The 17,186-nt window shown below is 44.4% G+C and overlaps 1 protein-coding gene across 2 annotated transcripts in view; it reads left to right on the top strand.

The window, feature by feature from the left end:
* The first annotated feature begins 2,323 nt into the window (after window positions 1-2,323).
* The window catches only part of PRPS1 (phosphoribosyl pyrophosphate synthetase 1), a 29,040-nt gene continuing 14,177 nt past the window's right edge, over window positions 2,324-17,186 (top strand). Inside the window, exons 1-2 of one of the 2 annotated variants that reach the window (XM_053579455.1) lie at window positions 2,324-2,598; window positions 16,852-17,035. In XM_053579455.1, coding sequence (XP_053435430.1) covers window positions 2,477-2,598; window positions 16,852-17,035 — 306 coding nt within the window. In that variant the 5' untranslated portion in view covers window positions 2,324-2,476. The remainder of the gene's footprint in view (window positions 2,599-16,851; window positions 17,036-17,186) is intronic. The other variant, XM_053579456.1, reaches the window with a different exon arrangement.

Genomic DNA, 17,186 nt, shown 5'->3' with positions numbered 1-17,186 from the left:
TAGAAGCCACGGGCGGTGGCTCTTGCCTGTAATCCTAGCAATCTGGAAGGCCAAGGCAGGTGGATAGCTTGAGCTCACAAGTTTGAGACCAGCCTGAGCAAGAGTGAAACTTGGTCTCTACTAAAAAAAAAAACAGAAAAATTGAAGCAAGAGGATCAATTCAGCCCAAGAGTTGGAGGTTGCTGTGAGGCATGATGACACCATGGCACTCTACCCAGGGCAACAGCTTGAGACTGTCTCTAAATAAATAAATAAATTTAAAAAAAATAAGGCACTCAGTAGATATTGGATGGATGAACTATGATGGAAAATTACTAATATTCTGCCTAGGGGTTTGCTTCCTTCTCTAAGTATTCCTGTGCACATGGGCCTATTTTATTTTTTTGAGACAGAGTCTTACTTTTGTCACCCTCGGTAGAGTGTGGTGGTATCACAGCTCACAGCAACCTCCAACTCTTGGGCTTAGGCGATTCTCTTGCCTCAGCCTCCCGAGTAGCTGGGACTACAGGCGCCAGCCACAACGCCCGGTTAAGTACTATTTTTTTTAAGAGGGGAGTTCTCATTCTGGCTCAAACCTGTGAGCTCAAGCAATCCACCCGCCTCCTCCTCCCAAAGTGCTAGGATTACAGACATCAGCCACCATGCCTGGACTAAATTTCTTAACTTGTAAAAGTAAAATGAAAAAGATAGGATGCTGCTTCGCTCTTGAGTATTTTCTTTCTTTCCTTTTTTTTTTTGAGACAGAGACTTTGTCGCCGTTGGTAGAGTGCAATGGCATCACAGCTCACAGCATCCTCAAACTCTGGACTACAAGCAACCGCCACAACGCCAGGCTAGCTTTTTTTTAAGAGACGAGTCTCCCTCTGGCTTAACCTGTGAGCTCACGCAATCCACCCGCGTCGGTTTCCCAGAGTGCTAGAATACAGGCATGAGCCACCGCACCCGGCCGATTTGAGTATTTTATGCTCTTGCCAGCTAGACAAATCCCTTCCCCCTCTGTCTCAGTTTCACCATATGCAAAATGAAGTTGGTAGGCTAGATGATCTCTATTTTTATAGTTGGTAATTATAAGCACTGCTGTCCGTGTTGATTCTAGAATTGTATGATTCTTCTCTCCTCCTAACCCGTGGTTGGAATATGCTTAAAGACAACATGGTCTAAGAATAAAAGCTCACTTTGGTCCACGTAGCAAGTATCATTATAAAAATAATAAAAACCTGGTGGAAAATCCACACTAGCAACATGCGGGTATGAAATTGAGGCTCACATGAGGGAGACTGGACTATAAATCAGGTTTTCTTTTTTGTTTTTAAAGGGTTCCACACCTTTATTTATTTATTTATTTTTGTTTTTTGGCCGGGGCTGGGTTTGAACCCACCACCTCCGGCATATGGGACCGGCGCCCTACTCCTTGAGCCACAGGCACCACCCATAAATCAGGTTTTCTGATCCCTTCAAGACTCTTCATCTTAAGTTCAACAGTATACTATTTTTCTTTCTTTTCTTAAGTTAGGTAAATCAGACCTTTATGGCCCAGATATTTTGGAAACTCCAGTCCTTCACCTGTCTGAACATACTTGGTCCTCGCATTAGAAACAAAACACACCTTCCTCTGGCAGTGTCCCTGCAAGATTCAGGTAGCATGTTTTCAGTCACTTTCCCCTTAGGATTTATCTTTCAGGCAAAGGCGACACTGTGCAATGACAAAGGGCAAATAACCCCTGTCGATGCGCCTCTGTGATGTAAAAGCGTTTTAATTCAGCCCTATTGTTTTTTTTTCTAACTTTTATTATTTATTTATTTATTTATTTATTGGCAGTGTTTGGTTGGGGCTGGGTTTGAACCCGCCACCTCCTGCATATGGGGCCGGTGCCCTACTCCTTCGAGCCACAGGTGCCACCCAGCCCTATCGTTTTTAAGAGAGAAAAAAATGTGTTCAGAAACACGCAAAGTCATGTGGCTACCAACCTGATGAACAGATTTTCTGAAAGGAAACTGTAAACCAGAGCCAGACTTACTTTCTCGCGCAGAGGAAAACAAAAAAAAAGCAAGCGTGGCTGATTTCCCGCTAGCGGGAACCATCTACGCTTCATCCCTCCACCTACATCTCTTCACCTCCAGTCGGTCATCTTCGCGCTCTCCAGCCCACTACACCCAACCGTCTATCTATAGGGGGCGAGGCTAAGTAGCCCCGCCCACATACAGCGTTCCAGCCAATGCTTGAGAGAGGCCGAGCTACAGCGAGAGTCCGCCCCTCGCTCCCGCCCAGCTAATCCGCGCCGGCGGGGTGTGGACTTCTTTGCTAACCCCGCCTCCCAGGCGCTGGGTAATTTAGAGCCGCGCGCGGGGCGGGAATGTAAGATGGCGGAGTAGCAGCGTGCATAGGTTGGTATTGAGTCTGTGGGCCGACCTCGGTTGCGCTCTCCGCTGCAGCAGTGATCGCTTAGCGACGAGTTTCTAGGGCAAGCTGGCTAGGATGCCGAATATCAAAATCTTCAGCGGCAGTTCCCACCAGGATTTATCCCAGAAAATTGCTGACCGCTTGGGCCTGGAGCTAGGCAAGGTGGTGACTAAGAAATTCAGCAACCAGGAGACCTGGTAAGGACCAAGTTGGGACCCCGACCGGACCTCATCCGCCCGGTTGGCGGCGGGTAGGGGAGAAGGGGCAGCCGCCTGAATTCTGAGGGACTGGGAGAGAGGGGAAGGTGGCAGCTCTGTGGTGAGTGTGCCTCACGGGCTGTTTCCGTTATTTTACCTCTCGCGGGAGGGTCACGTTCATTCTTACCGTGCGGTGGGGTGGAGTCAATATGGAGCGTGAGGTAAAGCTGCTGGGTTTAAAGGCGAGGGCTGGAGAACCCAGTGGATAGTGGCTGCCTAGAGCGACTAGAAGGGCCACGTGGCTTTGCTTCGCTGTTGAGCCAGCCACCCAGGATGGACTGGGTTTGCTTCAGCTTTTGGACTAGCTTGCATTGGAGAACCTTACGCGTACAGAGTCCTCTTGGTCTTTCTCCTGGTGTATAAGAAGTAGATTTTTTCCCCCCCATTTGAAATGGCATGGGTCCAGTTTGGTGTTGAAGAAAGCTGGCATTATATATTGTGGGTGCCATAATTATTGCTGAGGACGTCCCTTATATCAGCAAGCATTGGCCTTTCACATCTTTAGAATCTTCTACCGTGTAATAGGAGCCATAAATCTAGTTGATCAGTTAAAATGATGCATTGACTGCATCTTTGATGGCCAGCATCTCAGCTTAAGCCATCTAGAAATTCTAGGGGACTTTAATTCTGGAATCTTTGACCTTCCCCATGCAGCTAGTGGTATAGATAATGCAAAAGCATATTTTTCAATAACAGATTCTACCCTAGATTTGCCCACTTCTCTTCTCCTAGGGAGTGGGAAATTTAGGAAACAATTTTATACCTGAATTTTAAGATAATTGAGGACAGATAACGGACTGGAAGACTGGATTGGACAGGGCTTTGCAACTGGAATATTTTTCATTGCCTTCCACCCTCTACCAGCAGCATGGGACCATCTTAGAGATAACTTGATTACCTGATTCTTTTAATTCTTCTTCCACCTAAATGCAGGATCTTCTGGTTCTGATAGGTGTACTTTGTGTTTTGTTGTGATGTTGTTGATCAAATCAGAGCACTACCCTGCAGTCTTAGAGATAAGGCCATCTGTTAAGGGACAGTTTCCACCTAATAATTTGTTAGATTAGTTAAGATTACATTGAATATTTCTCCTAAATTCTTTAGTTTTTTTTTTTTTTTTTTTGATAAACTTGTTTCCAACTGTAACTTCCTTTATCTTTTTTTAAGACCCAAGTGATAAAAGTAATGTCTGCTGTAAGGGAGGACAGCTTCCCAGATTATAGTGCCACTGATTGTGATGCAAATGTACTGTAAACACTGCCATCTGTAACTGGGCAGTACCTTAGTCAAAAGAGGCTTACATATTGCTGCTGTCTTTAGCTTTGACCAAACCTTCGGGGTTCTCTGGCTTTAGTAAAGAATACAAAACAGTACCAGACTTTTGTGAATGGTAGTATAGCTAAGGGACAAGAATGTTTTTAGTTTAGAGGTTTCCTTTGGCCCCTGTGGTTATTTAATCCTTTTTCTATGCTTCCAGGAAAAATCTGAAGAGTTTATTTTCTCCTTGTCTTAATCCTTCTGCATTCTGCATAATGCAACATACCTGAACCTGAGGCTATGTTGGGTGAGGTTGAGGGGAGGGGGCAAACAACTTCATTTTCTACTGATAGATTTTGAATAAGCCCTACGGTTTCCTTGGCTCTGGCTTAATAATTAGCTTTTTGGTTCCTTAGACATTTTGATATCTTCATTTATCATAATCAAATAAGTTGTCTATGGAGCTCTGCCACCCCCCTCGCCATTTTGTCTCTTCTGTGCTGCAGACATCCTAACTACTGCCCTGGGTGACTCTTGGGATCTAAAGGTCATGTACAGGGCAACTCAGTAGGTGCTGTGGATCATCAGTTAGGGAATAAATAAAACAGTTTTTTTTTTTGCTATTTGCTATGTATTTCCACAAAATCTCAGGGGTTGATGTTCTCTTGAGCAGAGTAGCTTTTCTTCTGAGATCAGGATCATCCTCAGTTATTTAGTTATTTAGGAAACATACACATAGAAATAGAAGTTAAAAGTTAAGGCACTGTAGGGCAGCGCCTGTGGCTCAGTGGGTAGGGCACCAGCCCCACATACCCAGGATGGCAGGTTCAAACCCAGCCCCGGCTGAACTGCAACAAAAAAATTGCCAGGCATTGTGGCGGGCGCCTGTAGTCCCAGCTACTTAGGAGGCTGAGGCAAGAGAATCGCCTAAGCCCAGGAGTTGGAGGTTGCTGTGAGCTGTGTGATGCCACATCACTCTACCGAGGGCAATAAAGTGAGACTGTCTCTACAGAAAAAAAAAAAAAGTTAAGGCCCTGTAATCAGATAATCTTGGTTTGAATCCTTAGCCTTAGTAGAAGACAGAAGGAAAAAAAGATATGTCCCTCATAATTCTACCACCCAAAATAAACTTCACATTTTGATTTGTGACCTCCCAAATGTTTGTGTTATTATGTGTGTTAAATACTTTTTAGAAATGTATGGTTTTCTCCATTTAGTGATATATTTTAACTTTTTTACTTAATTAAAAATTTTTTTTTGGCTCGGCTCCTGTGGCTCAAGAGGCTAAGGCACCAGCCACATACACCTGAGCTGGAGGGTTCGAATCCAGCCCAGGCCCACCAAACAATGATGGCTGCAACCAAAAAGTAGCCGGGTGTTGTGGCGGATGCCTGTAGTCCCAGCTACTTGGGAGGTGGAGGCAGGAGAATCGCTTGAACCCAGGAGTTGGAGGTTGCTGTGAGTTGTGATGCCACGGCACAAGGGCGACAGCTTGAGGCTCTGTCTCAAAAAAAAAATTTTTTTATTTAAGAGACAGGATCTTACTTTGTTGCCTGGGCTGGAGTGCATTGGCTATTACCAGGCTATTCCTGGGCTCAAGTGATCCTCTCATCTCAGCCACCAGGCATGAGCTACCACACCTGATTCCTCCTAGGGATTTATTCTAAGGAAATAAATCATAGTGCACTGCAGTCTCAAACTCCTGGGCTCAAGTCATCCTCCTGCCGCTGCGTCCAGAGTAACTAGGAGTGCAGGTGCATGCCATAGTGCCTAGCTAGTCTATGTGATTTTATTTTATTTTATTATTAGTATTATTATTTTTTTGCAGTTTTTTGGCCGGGGCTGAGTTTGAACCCACCACCTCCGGCATATGGGGCCGGCGCCCTACCCCTTTGAGCCACATGTGCCGCCCTTGTTTTATTTTTTTTTAAGAGACAGGTCTCAGCTCAGCGCCTGTAGCACAGTGGATAAGGCGCCGGCCACATGCACCAAGGGTGGCGGGTTTGAACCTGGCCTGGGCCTGCTAAACAACAATAACAACTGCAACAAAAAAAAAAGTCAGGCATTCTGGAGGGTGCCTGTAGTGCCTTAAGCCCAAGAGTTTGAGGCTCCTGTGAGCAGTGACGCCACGGCACTCTGCCAAGGGCAACATAACGAAACATACTCTGTCTCAAAAAAAAATAAAGAAATAAGAGATGGGGTCTCGCTGTGTTGCCCAGGCTGGAGTGCAGTGGCTGTTCACAGGTGCGATCCCATTACAGATCAGCATGGGGGTTTTGACCTGCTCCGTTTCCAACCTGGGCCGGTTCTTTCCTCCTTAGGTAACCTGGTGGCCCCCCCCCCCCGGGAGGTCACCATATTGATGCCAAACTTAGTGCAGACACCTGATCAGCATAGCTCACTACAGATCTATGTGATTTTATTTATTTATTTATTTTTGGCCGGGGCTAGGTTTGAACCCGCCACCTCCGGCATATGGGACCGGCGCCCTACTCCTTGAGCCACAGGCGCCGCCCGATCTATGTGATTTTAAATAGATGTGTTTATACCATAATTTTATTTTTATTTTGAGACAGGGTTTTGCTGTGTTGCCCCAGCAGGAGTACAGTAACGTATGATCACAGAGCTCACTGCAGCCTTGAACTCCTAGGCTCGAGCAATCTTACTGCCTCAGCCTCCTGAGTATCTGGGACTACAGGTGTGTGTTACCACACTGGATGATTTTTTTTTAATCTTTTTTTCTTTACTTTTCTTTTTTTTTTTTGTAAGACACAGAGTCTCACGTTGTCGCCCTCAGTAGAGTCCTATGGCATCACAGCTCACAGCAACCTCCAGCTCTTGGGCTTAGGTGATTCTCTTGCCTCAGCCTCCTAAGTAGCTGGGACTACAGGCACCCACCACAATGCCCGGCCATTTTTTTTTTGCAGTTTGGCCAGGGCTGGGTTTGAACCCAGCACCCTCCATATATGGGGGCCGGCACCCTACTCACTGAGCCACAGGCGCTGCCCTTTTTTCTTTTAAATCTTTTTATTTATTTATTTGAGACAGCCTCAAGCTGTCGCCCTGGGTAGATACCACCCTAACAGCTGAGCTATGGATGCCGAGCCAAGATGATTTTTTAAAAATTATTCTTTATAGATATGAGGTCTCACTATGTTGTGGCGGCTGGTCTTAAACTCCTGGCTGCAAGTTGATCCTCCTATCTTGGCCTCCCCAAGTGCTGAGATTGTAGGTGTATACCATAATCTTATTTATTTATGTATTTTTTGAGACAGCTCACAGCAACCTCCAACTCCTGGGCTTAAGCGATTCTCTTGCCTCAGCCTCCCAAGTAGCTGGGACTACAGGCGTCTGCCACAACACCTGGTTATTTTTTAATTGCAGTTGTCATTGTTGTTTAGCTGGCCCGGGCCAGGTTGGAACCCACCAGCCCCACTGTATGTGGCCTGCACCCTAGCTGAGCTATGGGTGCCGAGCCAAGATGATTTTTTTTAAAAATTATTTTTTATAGATATGAGGTCTCACTATGTTGTGGAGGCTGGTCTTAAACTCCTGGCTGCAAGTTGATCCTCCTATCTTGGCCTCCACAAGTGCTGAGATTATAGGTGTATACCATAATCTTATTTATTTATGTATTTTTTGAGACAGTCTCACTCTGTCACCCTGGGTTGAGTGCTGTAGCGTCATAGCTCACAGCAACTTCAAACTCTTGGGCCCAAGCAATCCTCTTGCCTCAGCCTCCCAAGTAGCTTGGAATACAGGTGCCCACCACAACACCCAGCTAATTTTTCTTTTTTTAGTAGAGATGGGGTTTCACTCTTGCCCAGTCTGGTCTTGAACTCCTGAGCTCAAGCAGTCCACCTTGTTTTCCCAGAGTGCTAGGATTACAGGCATGACCCACTGTGCTTGGCCTATATTTAAATACTTAAACATAAATCTTTAACCATTTCTGATTTTTTTTTTAGAATAAATCCCTAGGAGGAATCAGGTGTGGTGGTTCATGCCTGGAGGCTGAGATGAGAGGATCACTTGAGCCCAGGAGTTAAAGGCTGCAGTAAGCCATGATTGTACTATGCACTGTAGTCTGGGTGGCAGAGCAAGACCCTGTCTCTTGGTGGTCCTGGAGGCTACACTAGGAATGCCCAGGATGAGCACTGTGCCCGACCACTGGGTGTGGCTGATCTTGCTCAGCTTCGTGTTTGGTCACAATGTCCTTAAGATCCTCTTCCTATCCCTCTCCTTCCAAAAGCACAGACTGTTCAATTAGCCAAGGTAAAATGAGTTGCAAGTTTTGCTTTCTACATATTGCAAGCTGCTCTGATCTTACTCATTTGGAAGTCCTGTTCTGTCCTTGTGGCTAATGTGTCAAGTAAATGGATAGCCCCACTAGACTACCTGGTAACCTTTCTTACCAGAGTAGCAGGTGGTGTTGGAATTACCTATTGTGTTTTGGTCTGTAACAAAGTCATGGCCACTATGCATTATCCTTTCAGCTGAAAAGGAAGGTAAATATGGCAGTGAGACTTTTAAGAAATGGATTTTCTCTTAATTAGGTTAAGCTTTTTTTTTTTCTTTTTTTAGAGACAGAGTCTTACTTTGTCGCCCTTAGTAGAGTGCTGTGATGTCACAGCTCACAGCAACCTCCAGCTCTTGGGCTTAGGCGATTGTCTTGCCTCAGCCTCCCGAGAAGCTGGGACTACAGGTGCCCGCCACAACGCCTAGCTTTTTTTTGTTGCAGTTTGGCTGGGGCAGGGTTCAAACCCGCCACCCTCGGTATATGGATCCCGTGTCTTACTCACTGAGCCACAGGCGCCACCTAAGCTTTATTATTATTATTATTATTGTTATTATTATTATTATTATTACTGAGACAGGGTCTTACTCTGTCTTCCTGGGTATAGAGTGCCTTGGCCTTGGCCTAGGTCACCACAACCTCATACTTTTGGGCTCAAGCAGTTCTCTTGCTTCTGCCTCCCAAGTAGCTAGGACTACAGGTGCCCATCGCAATGCCCAGCTAATAGAGACAGTCTTCATCTTCCTCAGGCTGGTCTGAAACTCCAGAGCTCAAGTGATCCACTGGCCTCGGCCTCCCAGAGTGCTGGGTTTACAGGTGTGAGCTACTGTGCTTGGCCTCAACTGGCTTTTAAAATTTGTATATACTGGCTTGACACCTGTAGCTCAGTGCTTAGGGCGCCTGCCACATCCACTGAGACTCTCAGGTTCGAACCAAGCCCAGACCTGCTAAACAACAGTGATAACTCCAACACAGAAAAATAAGCTGGGCATTGTGGCAGGCGCCTGTAGTCCCAGCTACTTGGGAGGCTGAGACAAGAGAATCACTTAAGCCCAAGAGTTGGAAGTTACTGTGAGCTGTGATGCCATAGCACTCTACCCAGGGCGACAGCTTGAGACTGTCTCAAAAAAAATAATTGTATATACTAAACTTTTCACTCTGTTCTCTTCAGTATTGCTAAATAACTGGTTTATTTGGTTAATTCTGTATTGGCTGAGAGGAGAAAGACTTTAAGTTTGGTTACCTAGGATTTTCCTAAGAATTGTACCCTTTAGTTAGTTAATCCTATGTATTTTGCACATGCCAATATCTCCATAGTCTGAATTCTTGAGGTGTTCTTAAGAATATCATCCATCTTTTCGGTTGGCTGTATTTCATTTTTGCTTTTTAATATTCATTGCCAATTGGATGCACTTATGCCTAATGCTAAAGGAAAGGGAAAAAGAGGAAGCTGGTTTTCTCACTCATTGGATAGATATAGCTGGTTCTGTCCCCTCTCTAAAACAGCTGGGAGAATGATTGGCACAAAGCCATTTGGAGAACACTACATTAACTAGAGGGAGAGAACAAAGAGTGTTACCCTCTAAAATGCTGAACTAGGTCTTTCCACCTAATAGATTATATTAGGAACAAACAAGTTTTAGGCACAACTGTTCTTCCTTCAAGCACTGCCATACCTCATCTCTTAGATTTAGAGGAAACCACAGATTGTTCATTGACCAGGCTTTATAATGAGCGCCTTTCATGGACCTATTGTCAAGATCTGTGTGTTATAGTATAACTACAGGGAAAAATTGGTCTTAATAAGTAAAATTCAAATTATACATAGTAAAACAAGTCAGTATCTTTTTTTTTTTTTTTTTGAGACAGAGCCTCAAGCTTTTGCCCTGGGTAGAGTGCGGTGGCATCATAGCTTACAGTAACCTCCAAATCCTGAGCTCAAGTGAGTCTCCTGCCTCTGCCCTCCCAAGTAGCTGGGACCACAGGCGCCCGCCACAACACCAGGCTTTTTTTTGGTTGTAGCCATCATTGTTGTTTGGCGGGCCGGGCTGGATTCGAACCCGCCAGCTCAGGTGTATGTGACTGGCGCCTTAGCCCCTTGAGCCACAGGTGCTGAGCCAACAAGTCAGTGTCTTAAGTTTACTTGTACCACCTTTTTCTTTTTTTGAGACAGAGTCTCATTATGTTGCCCTTGGTAGAGTACCGTGGTGTCACAGTTCACAGCAACCTCATACTCTTGGGCTTAAGCGATTCTCTTGCCTCAGCCTCCCAAGTAGCTGGGACTATAGGAGCCTGCCACAGCATCTAGCTATTTTCTTGTTGTACTTGTCATTGTTGTTTAGCTGGCCTGGCTGGATTCAAACCTGTCACTTTCATTGTATGTGGCTGGTGCTGTAACCACTGTCCTACAGGCGCCGAGCCAGTACCACTTTATTTTTAACAGTTAAATAACTTGCACAAGTTAAATGAGTACATGCCTTATCATAACAAATATCTGTCTATGCTTAGGATACATTTTTTTTTTTTTTTTGAGACAATCTCACTATGTCACCCTGGGTAGAGTGCCGTTGTATCACAGCTCACAGCAACCTCCAACTCTTGGGCTTAAGCTATTCTCTTTCCTCAACCTCCCAAGTAGCTGGGGCACACACAACACCTAGCTATTTTTTTATTGTATTTGTCACTATTTGGCAGGCCTGGCTTGATATGAACCCACCAGCTCCAGTGTATGTGGCTGGCGCCCTAGCCACTGAGCTACAGGCGTGGAGCTGCTTAGGATACATTTTAATTTTAAGTTTGGCCTTGGGAAATATGTGAACTGCTGGTTATTGAGTCAAATAATAACAAAAATGGTACTAGTGATTGTGTTGGATGGTGCATGATTTTAAAAATTAGACTTCAAGCCTTATGTGATGTTGGGATATATAATTTTTAAAGTAATCCCCTCTACTAAAGCTATGCATTTAGCTGATGTTCTCTGATGTTTAATTTTATAACTAGTACCTCACCTGCTTTCAAGAAAGGATTTGAACTATTTTTTTTTTTTTGAGACAGAACCAAGCTGTTGCCCTGTGGCATCATAGCTCACAGCAACCTCAAACTCCTGGGCTCAAGCGAGTCTCCTGTCTCCACCTCCCAAGTAGCTGGGACTACAGGCACCCGCCACAACGCCTGGCTGTTTTTTGGTTGCAGCCGTCATTGTTGTTTGGGCCCGGGCTGGATTCGAACCCGCCAGCTCAGGTGTATGTGGCTGGCGCCTTAGCCGCTTGAGCCACAGGCGCCAAGCTGGATTTGAAGTATTTTTCATAATAGTCACAAATACAGTTTGTTAAGAAACCACATGCAACGGATCTACTACAGTAATTGTGCCTAGAATTTGACATAAAATAATTACTTAATTTTTCCTATTAATACTAACTGGCTGGGGATACCAATAAGCATGACAGATCTGGTCCTTGCATTCTAGTGGAGACAGACAATAAACAAGTAACATACATAATAAGGTGGAAATAAATTGTGGTAGGTATGCGGAAGGGAATAACCCGGGGTGATGAGAAAATACCTGGGGAGGATCATTTTGTTTAACATATTTTTTTTTTTTTGAGACAGAGCTTTATTTTGTCACCCTCAGTAGAGTGCTGTGGCATCATAGCTCATAGCAACCTCAAACTCCTGGGCTTAAGCAGTTCTCTTGCCTCAGCCTCCCAAATAGCTGGGACTAAAGGTGCCTGCCACAATGCCCAGCTATATTTGTTGTTGTTCTTGTCATTGTTTAGCAAGCCTGGGCTGGGTTTGAACTTACCAGCCCCCGTGCATGTGGCTGGTACCCTATCCACTGAGGTACAAGTGCCAAGCCCACTTTGTTTAACTTTTTGTTATGGAACATTTCAAACATAAGTAGAGAAAATGGTATAATGATCACCCCCTACTCCTAGTACCCATTACACATCTCAGCAGTTATCCAATTATGGCTACTCATGTTTCATCTATTTCCTTTTTGCACATAACTCCCACAATTGAATTATTGTGAAGCAAACACAGTACTTTATCACCCATGTATATATTAGTAACCACAATACCATTATCAAGCCTAAAAAATTAACGGTAATCACTTAATGTCTAGTCCCTTAATGTCAACAGTGTTCTAATATACCAGCTGATAAATATGGGGGGTTTTGTTTGAAACAATATGGGAATTAGGTCCATATAGTTTAAGTGTTTGATATGATTTTTAAGTCACTTTTAATTTTATAGATTTTCCAGGAGATCCTGATTTTTTTTTTTTTTGAGACAGAGTCTCACTTTGTTGCCCCCATCCCACCCTGGTAGAGTGCCTTGGCATCATAGCTCACAGCAACCTCAGACTCTTGGGCTCGAGCGATTCTCTCGCCTTAGCCTTGCGAGTAGCTAGGACTATAGGTGTCTGCCACAATGTCAGCTATTTTTAGAGATGGAGTCTCACTCTGGCTCCGGCTGGTCTCCAAATCATGAGCTCAAGGCAATCTGCCCGCCTGGGCCTCTTAGAGTGGTGGGATTACAGGTGTGAGCCACCACACCCAGCCTTCGAGAGATCATTTTTTGATAACATGGTCAGGGAAGGAAGGTATTTCGACTGGGGACCTGAAGTGTGTGAGGTAGTTGTAGGAAGAGCATTACAGGGAGTGGAGAGAAGCATAGAGGCTGTGAAGTAGTAATGGGTGTTCAAGGGATGTAAAGAAAGAGTGTGGCTGGTGAGACGCTAGGGAGAAAATATTTTGAAATGAGCAATTTCTCAAGTTAACTATTCTCCAGATTCCCTCATAGTAATACATAGCTTGTCAGAAAATAATACATTTAGACTAAGTTCTTTCGACTGACTACAGAAGTGCTGTTGTTTTTGTTTTTGTTTTGAGACACAGTTTCACTATGCCACCCTCGGTATAGTGCTGTGGCGTCACAGCCCACAGCAACCTCAAACTCCTGGGCTTAAGCAACTCTATTGCCTCCGCCTCCCAAGTAGCTGGGGCTACAGGCACCTGCCACAACACCCTGCTATTTTTTGGCTGGAGTTGTCATTGTTGTTTGGCAGGCTCAGGCTGGATTTGAACCCGCCAGCCCCGGTGTATGTGGCTGGCACCCTCGCTGCTGAGCTACAGGTGCCGAGCCTACCCAGCTATTTTTTGCTTCCAGTTTTCATTGTTTAGCAGGCCCACGCCGGTCTTGAACCCGCTAGCCTCAGTGTATGTGGTTGATGCCCTACTCACTGAGCTTCGGGCACCCAGCCAGTGCTGTTGTTTTTAGTTATACTTTTATGACCTCCAGTTTCTCTGAGGGCTACAGCAATGGTTTGCTCAAGTCTACACAAGGTATAATAATGTAGTTTTTGTTGAAATTGAATTTTGTGATAATTATGGATTGACGTGCACTTGTAAGAAATAATACAGAGCAATCCAGTGAGCCCATTATCCACTTGTCCCAAAGTTCCCATGGTTTTCCAAACTACAATTTTCTTGCAAAACTGTGGTACAGTGTGACAACCAGCATATTGACATTGATCTGGCCAAAACATAAAACGGGTAGATCACCGCCAGGGTCCTTCCTGTTGTAACGACATCCACCTTTCTCCTCCTCTTCCTCTATAGTTTTCCTTTTCATATTGGCTTTGTCTGGTTTTGGTATCTGATTAATACTGGCTCTATAAAGCAAGTTAGAAACAATTCCCTCATCTATTTTCTGGAAAAGATTGCCCCAAATTGGTGTTAATTCTTTAAATGCTTGGTAGAATTCTCCAGTGAAGCTTTTTGTGTCAGTCTTCCTAGAGGTTTATCAGTTTTATTGATTATTCCCTTTCCCCCCAGAACTAGCTTTTTGTTTCATTGACTTTTTTCTATTGTTTTCCTGTTGCCAGTTGTACTGATTTCAGCTCTTATGGTTATTTTCTTCCCTCTGCTTGCTTGGGGGTTATTTTGCTCTTTTCCTAGTTTCTTTCTTACCTTTTTTTTTTTGAGACAGAGTCTCACTATGTCGCTCTCAGTAGAGTGCTGTAGTGTCATAGCTCACAGCAATCTCAAACTCTTGGGCCCAATCAATTCTCTTGCCTCAGCCTCCCGAGTAGCTGGGACTATCCCACAATGTCTGGCTATTTTTTGGGTTGCAATTATCGTTGTTTAGCAGGCCTGGGCCAGGCTTGAACCCACCAGCTTTGGTGTATGTGGCTAGAGCCCTACTCACTGAGCTACGGGCACCAAGCCCCTACTTTCTGTTTTTTTTTTTTTTTGTTGTTGTTTGTTTGTTTGTTTTTTTGAGACAGAGTCTCAAGCTGTCTCCCTGGGTAGAGCGCTGTGCCGTGCCATCATAGCTCACAGCAAACTCAAACTCTTGGGCTCATGCGATTCTCTTGGCTCAGCCTCCCAAGTAGCCAGAGTACAGGTGCCTGCCACAATGCCTGGCTGTATTTTTTGTTTTAGCAGGCCTGGCCCAGGTTTGAACCCACCAGCTCCGGTATTTGTGGCCAGCGCCCTAACCACTGAGCTACGGGTGCCCAGCCCAGCCTCCAACTCTTAGTCTCAAGCAATCCTCTTGCCTCAGTTTTTCTACTTTTAATAGAGATGGAGTCTTGTTCTTGCTGAAGCTGGTCTCGAACCTGTGAGCTCAAGCAATCCACCCGCCTGGCCTCCCAGAGTGCTAGGATTACAGGCATGAGCCACCGTGCCTGGCCTTTTCCTAGTTTCCTGAGGTGTAGGATCTTAGATTATTGACTTGAGCAAGTAATAAATGTTTAGCATGAAGATCCATGGTATAAAATACTTCTTGAATTCCGTGCCTGAAGAATATTTATCTTCAGGTATCCTAAACTAATGTGTTTTCTTTTTTGCTTGGCTGCCAGAAATCTCAGATGATACTGTTTATTTGCTTTTATTTTTCTTGCTTTACAATATAAATGAATGCCATTCTTTTTTTTTTTTTTTAACGCCTTACAGTTTTTATCTTGATGAGGTTATAGGAAAAATGAAACTAGCAGGACAAAAAATCCCAACAGCTGTTGGGGGGGCTTCCATAGGCATCATAGCCAAAAGGACTGGTTCAAAAGCAAAGTAAACCCATTCGTTCAGAATAGGAAAGGAAGTAGCGATGAGACTGCAATAGCCCTACTCCATAATTGGATTAATTACTTATGCTGTTTTACTTATTTATTTTGTTTGAGACAGAGTCTCACTATGTTGCTCTCGGTATAGTGCTGTGGCATCACCACTCACAGCAACCTCAAACTCTTGGACTCAAGTAATTCTCTTGCCTCAGCCTCCCAAGTAACTGGGACTACAGGTGTCTGCCACAATGCCCGGTGATTTTTTTTTGTTGTTGTTGTAGTTGACATTGTTGTAGTTGACATTGTTTAGCTGGCCCAGATCGGGTTTGAACCCACCAGCCTGGGTGTATGTGGCTGGTGCTGTAAGTAACCATTGTGCTACGGGCGCCGAGCCATCTATCCATTTTTATTAAACAAGACTCACTGATTGGACCAAAATAGTTAGCATGGAATGAGGGCAAGGACCACATCTGTTTTATTCACTATTGTTTCCCTAGCATCTAGGACAGTAACTAGCATATGGATTTTTAATATTTATTTATTTATTTGAGACGAGAGTCTCACTTTGTCGCCCTCATAGAGTGTTGTGACTTCACAGCTCTCAGCAACCTCCGACTCTCGGGCTCAAGCAATTCTCTTGCCTCAGCCTCCCAAATAGCTGGGACTACATGTGCCCACCACAATGCCTGGCTGTTTTTAGAGATGAGGTCTCTCTCTGGCTCAGGCTGGTCTCAGACCTGTGAGCTCAGAGTGCTAGGATTACAGGCGTGAGCCACCACACCAAGCTGAAGCTATGCTTAGACTTTACTTAGTATCTGTAGAAGTATTGTACAGCCATCTCTCTGTATTCAAGGGGTATTGGTCCCGGGATCCACATCAGATACCAGTATCCCCCAGTGCTCAAGTCCCTTATGTAAAATGACGTAGTATTTGCATATAACCTATGTACATCCTGCTGTATACTTTTTATCATCTCTAGATTACTTATAATATTGGGTATTAATAAGTGAATATAGTGTGAATGCTATATAAATAGCTATTATACTGTATATTTAGAAAATAATGACAATGCCAAATGTGGTGGCTCACGCCTGAAATCCTAGCACTCTGGGAGGCTGAGGCAGGTGGATCACTTGAGCTTAGGGGTTCCAGATGACCCTCAGCAAGAATGAGACCTGACTCTAAAAAATAACCGGGCATTATAGCAGGTGCCTATATACAAGTCCAATGTGCTGTCCATTGTGCTACAGAGCCAAAGTGGGTGCCTATAGTCCCAGCTACTTGGGAAGCTGAGGCAAGAGGATTGCTTGAGCCCAGGAATTTGAGGTTGCTGTGATGCCAAGGCACTCTACTGAGGGCAACAAAGTGAGATTCTGTCTCAAAAAAACAAAAAAGCATAATGTCAAGAAACAGTCTATGTGTTCTGTACAGGTGTAATTCTTTTTTCAAATATTTTCGATGTGTCGTTATGATCTGTGGTTGATTAGATCCATGGTTGTGGAACCCAACAATGTGGAGGGCTGACTGTATAGTGCTTAAAAACCTATTGTATGTTGTTTTTCTTTCCCTATTACAGTGTGGAAATTGGTGAAAGTGTACGTGGAGAGGATGTCTACATTGTTCAGAGTGGTTGTGGTGAAATCAATGACAATTTAATGGAGCTTTTGATAATGATTAATGCCTGTAAGATTGCTTCAGCCAGCCGGGTTACTGCAGTCATCCCCTGCTTTCCTTATGCCCGGCAGGATAAGAAGGATAAGGTAGGAGCAGAATCTTTTTTTGTTTGTTTGTTTAAGCAGGAGAAGCAAGCACTTGTCCAAACTCACCACAAAACAATAGACATATAATTGGTTTGTATAAAGCAAGACTGGTGGTCTATGTTTTATTCCATACATATGTAATTTTTAGTTC

Source organism: Nycticebus coucang, chromosome X (genome assembly GCF_027406575.1).
Source record: "Nycticebus coucang isolate mNycCou1 chromosome X, mNycCou1.pri, whole genome shotgun sequence".
NCBI classification, from domain to species: Eukaryota; Metazoa; Chordata; class Mammalia; order Primates; family Lorisidae; genus Nycticebus; species Nycticebus coucang.
Note: the sequence above shows the minus strand (reverse complement) of the source record. Positions and strands in the feature narration are given on the sequence as shown.